We start from the raw sequence: 13609 nt of genomic DNA, 5'->3' as shown, positions 1-13609 counted from the left end.
TCAGCAGAGAGCTCAGTGTTTCAAAAAGAAAAGAATTTCCTCTGTAGTATTCAGCAGCTAATAAATACTGGAAGGACTAAGATTTTTTAATAGAAGTAATTTACAAATCTGTTTATCTTTCTGAGACCAATTGATAAAAAAAAAAAAAAAAAAAAGTTTTCCACCAGAGTACCCCTTTAATTAACCTGATTTGTACTGACTCTGATTGCTCTGTCTCATTTTGTACAATGCTCCGCAATAGGTTTTTACTTTCTGGCTAGTTTTTTGTTTAACTCCTTGTCTGCTGATTTTCTACTTAGTCTGCCCATTTGTACTTAGTCTCCCTTCAGGGACAGTGGCTAGAGAGTGCGCATTAGTCTGCACTGATTTCTATCTTGGATGTGACACTATGCAATAGTTATCCCGTTGTGGCTCAAAGATGGGATGCCTATCAAGGATTCCTTTTATTGCCTATACTTGGCCTAATAGAGCATATTATAAAAGATTGTCTAGAGCTGTATAGATGATCATTAGTATTAGAGATGAGGTGAAAAATGTATAGTCCAAAGTAATCTGGTCTCTGAGTGAAACAACACTATTATTGCCAGCTGTATTGTGAATCTTATCTATTAAAAGGTAGTAGTTAAAGGAACATGTAACACACAAGGGGAAATTTGTGTTATGTTTAGTGCAGGTCCTAAAGTCCACAGACCATAGACTGTATTATGCGCCACCTTCAGGGCCTGAACTATGCACAACATAAAAGTTGAGATTGATTGAGTTTCAGGATGTATCAATGTAAGGCAGTATTCCCATTTGGGCAGGATATGCCGTTAATAACTAATAGATGAGGGCCCCACTTCTGGGACCTGAATCTAAGAGGATATCGAAATCCCCTTGGCCCTCTCCAGCTTGGTTATGGTCATCAAAAACAATAGAGCAGTTTGCATAATTTACATAAATTTTAATGGGAGTTGCATAAACAGAATAATACCGTAAGCTACTCTATTTCCATCCCAAGCTATGAAAACAACATAGCTTGCAGTGCTGCACTGTTTATGCCACTCTGATCAACCTCTGTGGGAGTTACATAAACTATGTAAAAAAAAAAAAATCATGTTTTCAGCTTCCTGACTACTTCTGGTGGTTGTATTTAGGACATTTGTGGTCTGGTGCCTTCGAATTTGAGATAGGTATGGGTCCCAGACTTACCCATATCTATCAATATATATGGCATCTCCTGTAAATATGCCACAAATGTCCCTCACTTACTGTATCAAATGAGAGGTTAAATGCAACTCGCCATGCATGTTAGACAATGTTATTGCTTAGACTACCTAATGGCTTGTGTACTTTTATGCCTACCAATGGTAAAAAAAAAGTTTAAAACATAAGGAAACCCCCCAAACATTTTTTGGGAGAAATTTTTGATATAATTCTGTCTCTTATTGCTAAGTAAATTCCCAATGACTGTATTGGAGTATTACCAATGCTAAAATATGCCATCACTTTATGATCGGGGAGTTATACCTGCAAAGTGCTACCTGGCCATTAAAGGAGATGTCTGTTACGGACTATTACTATTCCATCCTGCCCGAGCTGCAAAAAAATAGAGAACAAACTTTCACTTACCTTCCTACGTTCCTCCGGAGCTCCACAACAGCTGATCGGCCGGCCGGGCTGTCTTCTTCCTACTTCCCTTAGCCCGGAATGTCACACGGCGCTTCAGCCTATCACCGGCCACAGCGATGTCCCGCCTCAGCCGATGATAGGCTGAAGCGCCGTGTGACGTCCCAGGCTAAGGGAAGTAGGAAGTAGACAGCCCGGCCGACCGATCAGCTGTTACGGAGCTTCGGAGGAATGTAGGAAGGTAAGTGAAAGTTTGTTTTCTCTTTTTTTGCAGCCTGGGCAGCATGGAATAGTCCGCACCGGACATCTCCTTTTAAAGCTGATACACTGTAGATATGTGTTTATATATGTGTGTAAATATAAAAATATACACACACACGCACACACACACACAGTATATAATTTTTTTCTTTTACATTTACATATTCCAGAGTTCTACACTCTGCAGCTGTAAATCCACACAATTTTCCACAGTGGAATTATATGCAGATACGGTGCAGATTTCCTCTGGATTTTCTATGGAAAATTCACAGTGTACCCTTCCTGTGTTAAAACACCATAATAATAATACTTGTGGATCTATCTGAAATATATTTTAAACACTTTGTTGGCGAGTAATTGTAATTAAATTGTCAGCATACATGCAGATGTGTAAAGCACATTAAAGCAGACTATCCTATTTGTGTTAAATGTGTGTTAGGACTTATCATTTCATTAATGGAACACTCAGTTATTTTACAGTGATCGTACACTGCGGGATATGTTATTAGATTGTTTGTCTCTAGAATGTTGACATACACAGACATGGACCATTTCCTAGATCATGAAACAATATTTTACATGTATGCATGCTGCAGACACCAAGCTGACAACCCTTTAATGTCTGAACCATTGAGAAATCATTATCAAAGTGCATGCAGACACATCTCATACTCAGTGCTTCAGCAATGAAAGGGTTGCTGGGCGGTAGACGTTCTATGCTAATCCCCAGCCTGTGATTGGTCAGCCCAGGCAGTGATGTTGAGGTGGAACTAGTGGAAACTACACAAGCCATTTGCACCTGCGTAACGCTCCAGTGTTTGTGGCATCTTCCAGGAGACACTGCAGCACTGACCCATCCCCTCCCTCCCTCTTCCCCTGTTCCCAGCAGCTTCCAGTAGAGACCACTGCAACAGATCCAGTCCACCATGGCTGCTAATCCCGGGAATGTAAGCAGATGGCTGGAAGGTGATGTGGCTGCTCAGATGTTTCCACAGGAGGAGGGAGATTCTGCAAGAAACAGTGCTTGGGGCTCTCTGGACCAGAAAGGGGGGACCAGCAGAGCTCAGCAGGCAGAGCATCCCCCTGTTGCCATGGGGACCACATCCACAGGTAAGCAAGGTATCACACCAGACCCCCCCCCCCCCTCTCCTGCATTGTATACAGGTAGAAAATAAGTGCATTAATGATTGCTCCTACAATACTTACCTGTTTGTAAACATTTATCAAAATATTTGCAAAAGATCCTGTTTATGAAACAGTTGCCACAACCCTTTTTCAATAGATAATGTGACCCACCCCCCTTTCCTCTCGTCCATCCTCCATAGTCACTCTTTATAAATATATCAAATTGTATGCAATATAAAATAACAAATGCAGTAGACAATATTACCTAATAGTACTCAATAGTTAGGAAATGTGAAGTCATTTATAGCTTTCCCCCGACACCCTAAGAAAATCTACAATAGTTAAGCTTGAATAGTGGTTGGTAACAACATTTTGTATTATGCCATACAATGTGAGAGCATATTGTAGCGAATACTGTATCTGCAGTTTTAACAAGTATGATGCTTGCAATTGTTGCTACAAGAGTTCTCCAAGTGCTTTAATGCAAGTTCATAAACTGTTAGATGAGGAGCAGATGTGATACATGTTGTGTTACCCCCATTCTGCACACAGTAAATGCATTTGGAAAGTAGTTACTATACACATTTGCAATTTATATATAGAAAATATCACCTTGGAATTGTTACATTACATCTTCAGGCATCACAACCTATTGTTTATAAAAGTACGTAATGAGATATTTTGAGATGAAAATATCTACTGTATTTACCCCTTTTATGCACAACTGCACTTGAAAATAGGTTGCAATTCTTCTGTTAGGATATAGAGTGGTAATGTAGCATGCAACATGGAGATGCAAAAAAAAGTGTGTTTGGTACTGCTGGATTTGCAATTATTGCATTATCACTCAGTGTTCTTTTTAGGTTGTGATGTTGAATATAGTACAAGGGGTAATAATCAGCAGTTCTAACACTGTATTTATCCTTTCTTTTTCCTGAATTGGCAGAGAACGGGGACCAACATATTATTGACATTTTGAGATATCACAGGCCCTGTTCACGCTGGTATTGTGGCTTTTATTTTTGGAAACCATGATGCAATGACTGATCTGTTTGCAAAAGGATCTAAACTAAGGCAGAAGAACTTTAATAAAGTCTTTATGGGGTTGTTTTAATGGCCTGGATAGCGATTCAGACTGCAGTGTTCTTGCTGTCAAAAGTAGTGGATTTGATGATGAAGGCTCCTAATGCAGATGTGAACAGAACCAAGGAATTTAGGTTTAGTGGCCCTTTAAATCGACTTTTTACTTTGGAGCATTGACTGCCAAAAATCTCAGCGTATACATCAGTTACTGCAAAACACTGCCTGTCAAACTGTCACAGTCATTGTCTTTGAAGTGTCACTCCCATAACGCAGATAATTTCAGTAATTTGGCTACAAGAAGCATTTAGATATTAGTGTGCAAGAAAAATACAAATGATTAGAACAGGGTACTATATAGCCTGGTCTGTATTGTTACTGAGAGGGCACAGTGTTGAAAGTATTGGTGGAGTGTATTATCAAAGTAACTTGAAACAAACTGTATCCATATAGTAGTAAAGAGTCCCTTGACCCAGACCCTTCTCTAGTAACTGGAGTGGAAAGAAGCCAGAGTGAGCAGCAATACTTGGATGGCCTATTTATGCCTCATTTCCAGCAAAGGAAATTAGAAATGGCTTGCTGCATCAACCTGCAGTAACAGCTGATCGCCAGGGGATCCAGAAACAGAGCCTACCAGGATCAGTACATTTCCATTATATGGAAACCTGTATAGAGGAAGAGTTGTGTAGTTGCACATAGCAACCAATCAGATTGCTTACTTTGTTTTTTTAGAAGACTTTTTTTTTTTTATTGAACAAGCAATCCAATTGGTTGCTATAGGCAACTGGTCAAATTTTCCTATGCACAGGTCTTGGTAAATCTCCCCAATGGTTTTGCTGAACTTTGCTGACATCAAATACATCCATGTGACTGCTGCAGCTAATCACTGGCACAAGAATGCTGAAGCCTGTGATTGGCTGCAGTGGTCACACTGGTGTACGTGAGGTCATGGCTGCTGCAAAGTAAACAAAGTCCATAAAGCACTGCCAGAATATTAGCATTAAATCAGTGGGGGATTTAAAGGGGTTTTCTGGTCAAAACTTATGGATGACTTATCCTCAGGATAGGTCATCAATGTAAGAGGTACTGGCTAGAGGACAGCAATGGGATTGGGATTCTGTAGGACCCGATATAAAACTTTGGAACAAGAGGTTTTTTGACGTAAGTGGATGGGAACTGGCAGCTACAGAACGTACAGCGGGTCCAGCAAACCTATGAAAGGCCACAGGAGGCTGATGAAACGGCACCTGGGGACGATTAAATGGCACAGGGACTAATGAAACTGTGAAATCGGGGGGTGTAGTGGGGGGATGGAGCACTATGTCTGAAAGCTGTCAAAAACTTTTGCTAGAGCGAGCGGGATTAAACACATGTTGCGGGAGCGGGTGGGAGCGGAACACACATCTTGCGGTGGTAGTAAAGTAGGTAGTAAAGGTCAGAAATCCAGTGGGAGCAGGGTTAAAACAGTCCTACGCAGGGCTCTAGCACAGGCCCCCCTGCCGATCAACTGTTTGCCGAGCTGCAGCTCCAACCCCTTTATGTATGAGTTCACATCCTCAGGTACTGCCTAGCTGTAAGACAGGCTACTACTATCTCTAAAAAGTGTTTAAAATAATTTAATACAATAACAATACATAACCCAGTTTTGCTGTTGTGTTTCTACAATTGGCAGTATGTTTTTTTCTTTATAAAAAGAAATTCTGTGAAACTGCTGATGTGGGACAATATAAAAATAAGCAAAAACTGCAAGGATTCAGCATGCCCCGGAAATCACAAGTATCTGCTGCACAGAGCAAAAAAGCTTTCATGGTCAGATAAACATGCCAAAGGCTGTCCTGGCATGTTGAAAGCTGTAGTTTTGCAACAGCTGGAGGCACACTGTTTGGAAACATTGCTTTATGGTATGTGCCACATATACTGTACGATGCATTCGGTGCATGTTGGAGTACAGCAAGCCTAATGCAAACTCTGCATTTACTTTATATTTTGTGTCTTTGTTGGATCAATAGCTCACATGACTGTTTTGCACAATTGTGCCTTTTGCAAAGTCAAGCCATACTGTACAAGAGGCTTTATATTTTATATCGGCCTCCTCAACACCTACAGTGTACCATAATACTAACCCCCCTGGTAGCTACACCCCTGATATGGGCAGGGACAGTGTCATATTGATGCAGTGGGAGTTGCAGCAATCTACTGTAAATGTTTTTAATTTATACTTACAATGTAATTCTTATACTGTACACTCATTGAAAAAATATTTATGCACCCAGGTAGAAATGTTGGATTGCTGCAAAACTCAACATCTAGTTATGATAATGATTTCAGGGGTGGTCTGATTAGACATTGGGTCTTGCCACAAGACGGCGCTAAAGTGTTTGGCTTTGCCCTATAAAAAGGCTCTCTGAGGCTACTTTTGAGTAGTGTACCTATCGGTGAGATATCTCTGACTGCTAGACATGCCTGTATGGCGCGCTCAAAGATATTTGCCCAGTTGACAGACATTGAGAGGTGGCGCATCACTGGACTAAGAGAAGTAGGATGGTCATTTCAATTAATTGACCGCCATTTAGGCTGTTCTGACCAAGCTGATAGATGTTGTGAAGTGGTTACATAAAGAGCATGGGCACACAGTGAATAGGCTTTGGGCAGCTCAGACAGACCTCCAATAAAGAGGATTAATTGATCCACTGACATGCACAAGCAGCTCCTACAGTTTCCTTGTCCACCATGCATACACAGTTGGCACCTTCATTACACACTCTTGTCTCTGCATTGACCATTTCCTAGCGCTTAGCTGAAGGAAATTTGGTGTCATGCCCATTACATGTACTGTCATTGATAGACAGCCACCATCGTCTTTGTTTACAGAGTTTTTGAGAATTAGAAACATGGACTACTACACATTGAAACTGTAGCACATGAAATCCAGGTTCTGTTTTGGATCCAATGATGGTTGTGTTCAAGTATGGAGGCCTCATAGTGAGGTCTTTAAAGGGGTACTCCGGTGGGGAAATTTTTTTTTTCAAATCAACTGGTGCCAGAAAATTATATAGATTTGTAAATTACTTTACAGTCTGGCCACAGTGCTCTCTGCTGACACTCTTTTTATTAGAAAAATACAAAACTTATCAAATACAAAACACAAAGCAAGCTTAACCAGCTATAACATAAATAAATACTCTAGAACCAAAAACAAAACCTCATAAACAAAACCCTGCCTAACCGGCCAGCCCAGCTTTACTGAGATACTAAAATACTAAGATATTAAAGTATGCCCAAAATATCTAATCAAACACTCACACACTTACCGAAAATGAACATAAGAAAAATAAATAAATAAAATAGCACAACTTGGCTTGTCAAAATATAAACATAAAAGTTATCATTATCCGACTATAACTCAAAACCATCCATACTTGGGAACACGCAACAAGAAAACTAAACAGAAACGTAGCAAGCACACCTCAAAAAAAAAAAAAAAAAAAAAAATTATTATATTTTTTGTACATATACATACATACAAACAAAAACTATAATAGTAATAATAATAATAATCATCAAAATAATCATATCACACATACATTCACTTACAAAACGTCCAAATTAACTGGATCCTCTATCCGGGACTAATGAAAATACCAAAGAAAACATAAAACAGACCAAATAACTGAAATAAACTAAATAAACCACATATCAACACAGCAACTGGTCCGGCTACCATAACGCTGAAACAATATGAAACAATATAGATATAACACAATATAGGTACAAAATTACTAAATATACTATATAAATAAAATATAATATAAACAAAATATATGCACTACAGAAAACCCCTACAAAATCAATAGAAAACCCTAGGAAAAACCCTACACTAAAACTGTACCCTCACCCACACCACCCCTCCTGTACATGGGTCAGAGTCCATACCGTTCTTACAGTTCACAAAGTCCAGTCCTTAACTGACCCATGTCAGGTCCCCCAAAGATGAACACCACCACCCACAAGCACACCCTCCCCACCTAGCACTCCTCCCAACCAACTTATACACAAACTTATACAAACTGAACCACAACCCACTTTAGGCCCAAGTTTCGTCGCCTGTAAGCCCTTCATACCATATCAGCTTAAAAACAAAACAAAAAACTAGCGTGCACATGCATCAGCCCACCACCAGGGAGAAGGATGGCAGACTTGATACATTCAAAATAATTTTACACTCTTTCCCTAACTCCCCCTACAATTCTCCCTAATCCTATCCCTTCATTCAAACTAACCCTGTTCTCATCCTATCTCTGTCCCTCTGACACTGTCCCCAACCAAAATAAAGGTACTCTACCCAAAAGGTCTAGTACCTAGGGCACATCAAAGGAAAACCCTCTCCATAGGAGAGAAGCCCTACTGGTACCAAGACTGCCATACTCCAAAGACCTGATCTTCCCAAGGTCACCGGTGATGTTCCTACAGACCTCCACCTCGGAGAGGATTTTCTGTTGGGTCGACACTAAACACCGTGCATTCCACGTGTAGTACCTAACCACTAAACTGACTAAGAATAAAGTGCCCCGATCTCGGCCACCCAGGTTCCTGAATGCCCCATAAGCCCACTCCTGATAGGTAAGGCCGGCAAGTTGACTCCAGCCGATGGAAGCGCCCACCCTGTTGTAAACTCCTATATTAAAGGGACAATGAAGCAGGAAATGGTCCATGCTTTCCAGCGTGTCCCCACACTCTTCTCGGGGACATCCCCGGTCATCAGAGTTCCTACACTTCAAATTGTCCCTCACATATAGCTTCCCCTGAAAGCAGCGCCAGGCCAAGTCCCAAAACTTCTGGGGGATCCTTTTCATGTTTAAAAGGTACAACCCCACCCTCAGATCCCGACCTGGGCAGTCCCTGAGCGCCAGAGGCTTCTGGAAGTGGGTCAACAGAACCCGTTTGTCAAGGAACTGCCTTGACTGGGTCCTGATCTCCCACACTCCCAGACCCCACCGACGTATCGCCTTCAGAGTCGGGGTAGCGTAAGCCGGAAGATATCCATGGGGCGTACGGAGGTCCTTCACTTGCCCTCCTGTCTCCCATTCCTGGAAGAAAGGCCGAAACCATTCCCTACAGGAGAGTACCCACGGAGAAGCCCTCTCTGACCAGAGGTTTGAGATGTTAGCTTTCAAGAAGGTGTTGGTTAAGAACACCACAGGGTTTACCATAGATAAACCCCCTAGTCTCCTCGTGCGGTACGTAACCTCCCTCTTGACTAGGTTCATCCTGTTCCCCCATAACAGTTGGAAAAACAGGCTGTAGACCCTAGTGTAGTAAGCCTCTGGCAGGATACATACGCTGCCCAGATAGATAAACAAGGGGAGCAGGTACGATTTGATCAGGTGTACCCTTTCCCTGAGGGTCATAGACCAACCCTTCCACTGGTCCACCTTCTGAGTGGCATCCTGGAGCTTACCATCCCAGTTTTTGGTGGGATAATCATCCTGGCCGAATATGATGCCCAACACTTTTGCTGACTCTTGGGGCCCTGGAAGGGTGTCCGGGAGATCAAACGTGGGATCTCCCCCTCCCAGCCAGAGACTCTCACACTTATCCCGGTTGATCTTAGACCCGGATGCCTCCGAGTAGCGGTCCACTTCCGACATCACCACATCGACCTCCTCTCGCGAGGACACGAAAATGGTGACATCGTCAGCGTACGCCACCACTCTCTGGGCGACATCCAGCTCCGCCAGGTTCATCCCGACTCCCGCCAACGGCCCACAATCTACCCTCCGGACGAAGGGATCGATTGCGAACACGTATAATAGCGGGCTCAAAGGACAACCCTGACGGACTCCGGACCCCACCTCAAAAGAGCGGCCAGACCAACCGTTCACCAGTGGGAAACTCTCTGCCCCTGCATACAAGATCTTAAGCCAATTCACAAAAGTACTCGGTAAGCCATATCTCAGGAGGACGGACCAGAGGTACTCGTGGTTCACCCGATCAAACGCTTTGGCCTGATCCAGGGACAGCAAGTACCCCTTCCAGAAACCCGCACTACTCCTCTCCACTGCCTCCCTGACACTAAGGACCGCACTTAAGGTGCTTCGGCCTGGAACAGAGCAGTGCTGAGCTCCTGAAAGGAGCCGGGGTGCAAACTTCACCAGCCGATTAAACAGTATCTTGGCCAGAAGCTTCCTGTCCGTATTGAGAAGAGCTATGGGCCTCCAATTCTCAATACGGCTGGGATCTTTACCCTTTGATAGAAGAATCAGGGCTGACCTCCTCATTGACTTCGGCAGAGTGCCCGAGGAGAGACACTCATTGAATACCTCAGTCAAGAGGGGAGCTAAAGACTCCTTAAAGGTCCTGTACCACTCGGATGTTAAGCCATCCGGACCCGGCGACTTCTTAGGGGCGAGCCCCTCGATCGCCAGTCTCACTTCCTCTTCCCTGATTCCTTCTGCCAAAACATCAAGAGAGGGGTCTACCCCTGGCTCAGGAATGGTTTCAGCCAGGAAAGCCGACATCTTGTCTCGATCTAGATCCTTCCTCCCCAAGAGGTGCGAGTAGAAGGATCTGACGACCTCCAAGATCCCTGATCTGGACCGATTCAGAGATCCTGTACTATCAATCAGTCCTGAAATGACTTTACTACTCACTGACATCTTACAGTTTCTGTAAGGGTCGGGCGAGCGGTACTTCCCGAAATCCCTCTCAAAAACCAAAGATGCGTGCCTATCGTACTGACACCTCATCAGCAAGGATTTCACTCTGGAGATATCCTCTCGGCTACCTCCAGTCGAGACGAGAAGCTCGAGTTTCCTCCTCAGACCCTGATACAGGCGATACCTGTTCAGGGACCTGAGGCTCGAGAGCTGGCGGAAGAACCCCGCAACCCGCTTCTTGAATATCTCCCACCACTCTGACTTACTACTACATAGGCCCAGTAAAGGTACCTGACTCTGAAGAAAATCCTCAAAGGACTGTCTTATCTCCGCTTCCTCCAGGAGGGACGAATTCAGCTTCCAATAACCTTTTCCCATCCGGGGGGTCCCTGAAACATTCAGGGAAAACAAAATCATACAGTGGTCGGAGAACTCCACCTCAACCACGGACACTGCGGAAGAGACGGCTTCCTCCTTTAAATAAAACCTATCTATCCTAGACCTGCGACTACCTTGATGATAGGTGAAACCCGTGTGGCCTGAGGGGCTCCGGATGTGGGCGTCCTCTAGGCGAGCTTCTCTAGCTATGCTAATCAGTGCCACACTATCGCAAGTCAGCGGACCATTGGAGCCTCTCCTATCTTGGGACCTCGTGACATTATTGAAGTCCCCTCCAAAGATCACTTGCCGACTCGTAAAAAGAAAGGGCTTAATCCTCATAAAGAGATCTTTACGGCCCCGCTTAGTTTGTGGGGCGTAGATGTTAATGAGCCGGAGCTCTTGTCCCTTCATGAAGACATCTAAGATCAGGCACCTCCCCATTTCTAACTCAATAACCCGTCTGCATTCAACAGGAGCGGTAAAAAGGACCACCACCCCACTATACGGCTCAGCCGCAAGAGACCAGTGGGAGGGACCGCGCCTCCACTCTCTTCTGGCTTTTACCAGGGAGGCTAAATCTGACAACCTGGTCTCTTGCAGATACAAAATGTCGGCTTCAACACGGCCAAGAAAATCAAAGGCTGCGAATCTAGCCGTATCAGACTTTATGCTGGCACAGTTAATAGATGCCAGTGTCAGTGGGGTGAGTGCCGCCATCCTGGGTGATTGAGTTAGATGGCCTCACCCTTTAAACCTTCTTCCTCTCCTTCCCTCCACCCCCATCTGAATCGGAGGAAGACCCTTTGCCTCTTTTTAAACTCAGGGATATATCCATCCCAGGATCTTTACCTCCAGCATCTGGTGTTACCTCTCCCCCTGAGGAAACTGCCCCAGAGGAAGGAGGCTCGGCACCTCCTGGAGGCCGCACTGCCTCCGGACCCTCGAGAAGAGGAGGGGAGATGGTATCCCCAAGGGCCTCATATCGATTTGAAAGGACGATCAGAGGGTCAGAGACTGAGTTGTTCCTTCTATGGTCTGAGGCTACAACTGAAGAGGAGGACGGCGCTGCCTTACTCTTACCCTTCTTCCTCCTCTTCTTCTTTTCCTGGCCACCATTTACTGTCTGCCCCTCCTTCTCCTCCTCATCCACAGTTTCGGATTCAGAGGCATGACTGGAGGAAGGAGCATCTTGACATTCTTCCCTACGCAGTCTCCCTATCTCCTCATCCAGTTCGGCCCCACCCAAAGCCTCAGAGTTATTCTGACCTCCTTCTGAGCCAGTGTCTGGAGTGGGACCCCGAGCCACCCCTGGCACCTGGGCATTCTCAAGGGCCCTCTCCAACCTGCGCTTCTCCTCTCGCCTCCGCATAGAGGGGGTCTTATGTTTTTCCTTCACTGGCTTTGGTGCCCCCTCTCCTCCACTAGTCCCCTCCCCCGCTGGGGCAACCGTTAGGCTCTCCCCAGCTGGGGCGGTCACAGTGTTGGAGAACGAGCGTGGACACCGGCTGAACGGGTGACCTAAGTCACCACACAAGTTACACCGAATCTGCCCACAGGTGGCCGCCAGATGACCCACCCCACAGCAGAGGGCGCATATCTGCTGAGTGCAGTTGGCACTAAAGTGGTTTGGGTCACCACACCTGTGACACAGCCTCGGCTGCCCCTGGTAGAAGATCTGAATCCTGTCGCGTCCCAGAAAGGCGGCCGAAGGGATGTGGGTGACCGTGTTCCCTGAACGCCTGAGACGAACGGAAAACGTCCAGGCCCCAGACCATATATTGTGCTCGTCAAAGTTCTTCCGGGGGACGTCCGTCACCTCCCCGTACCTGCCCAGCCAGGTCATAATGTCATAACAAGAAAGTGACTCGTTACAGGTCAAAACGGTCACTTTCTTTACCATACTTTGGCGAGATACCGCTTTTACAGCGAAATCTCGCCATCCGGGCTCGTTTTTCATCAGCTCATAATTAGACCAAAAGAGATCTAGTCCTTCCGGCCTAACAAAGCTGACGTCAAACTCGGAGGAGCCGAAGGGGTGAATCAGGGCAAAGATGTCCCCAGCCCTGAAACCCATCTGGAAAAGAAGCTCCACCACCTTGCCCCTTTGGGGGCACGCATCTTCGCCTTTCCAGACCAAACGGGCCACATTCCTGCGACCTACCTCCTGCCCGTGTGTCTGGAGGGACCATACGGTCTCCCCATTCCTCTCTCGGAACGCTCCCAGACCATGTCTCTCCACCCAAAAAGACAGGTCCATCTCCTTTCCCTCTACCTGGAGCGTCCTTTCTCCTCTCTTTAGTGCCTCCAGGAGACGCCGTTGCAACTGACCTTCACCAGATGCAGGAGGTAAAGATCCTACTGAACCCCCAGCCGCCACACTTGCATAACTCCTGACGACCGGGGGGGCAGCCGGACCAGACACCGTCCCTACATCCCCGCCTAGGCCACCTGTACTGCCACAAAAGCCACTCTTATTCCTACCATCCACACCACTACTA

The 13609-nt window shown here is 45.2% G+C and overlaps 1 protein-coding gene across 1 annotated transcript in view; it reads left to right on the top strand.

The window, feature by feature from the left end:
* Positions 1–2659: 2659 nt before the first annotated feature.
* Positions 2660–13609, top strand: part of RTN1 (reticulon 1) — a 250094-nt gene continuing 239144 nt past the window's right edge. The window contains exon 1 of the mRNA XM_056545300.1: positions 2660–2979. Coding sequence (XP_056401275.1) covers positions 2796–2979 — 184 coding nt within the window. The 5' untranslated portion in view covers positions 2660–2795. The remainder of the gene's footprint in view (positions 2980–13609) is intronic.

This window comes from Hyla sarda, chromosome 11, assembly GCF_029499605.1.
Source record: "Hyla sarda isolate aHylSar1 chromosome 11, aHylSar1.hap1, whole genome shotgun sequence".
NCBI lineage: Eukaryota > Metazoa > Chordata > Amphibia > Anura > Hylidae > Hyla > Hyla sarda.
Note: the sequence above shows the minus strand (reverse complement) of the source record. Positions and strands in the feature narration are given on the sequence as shown.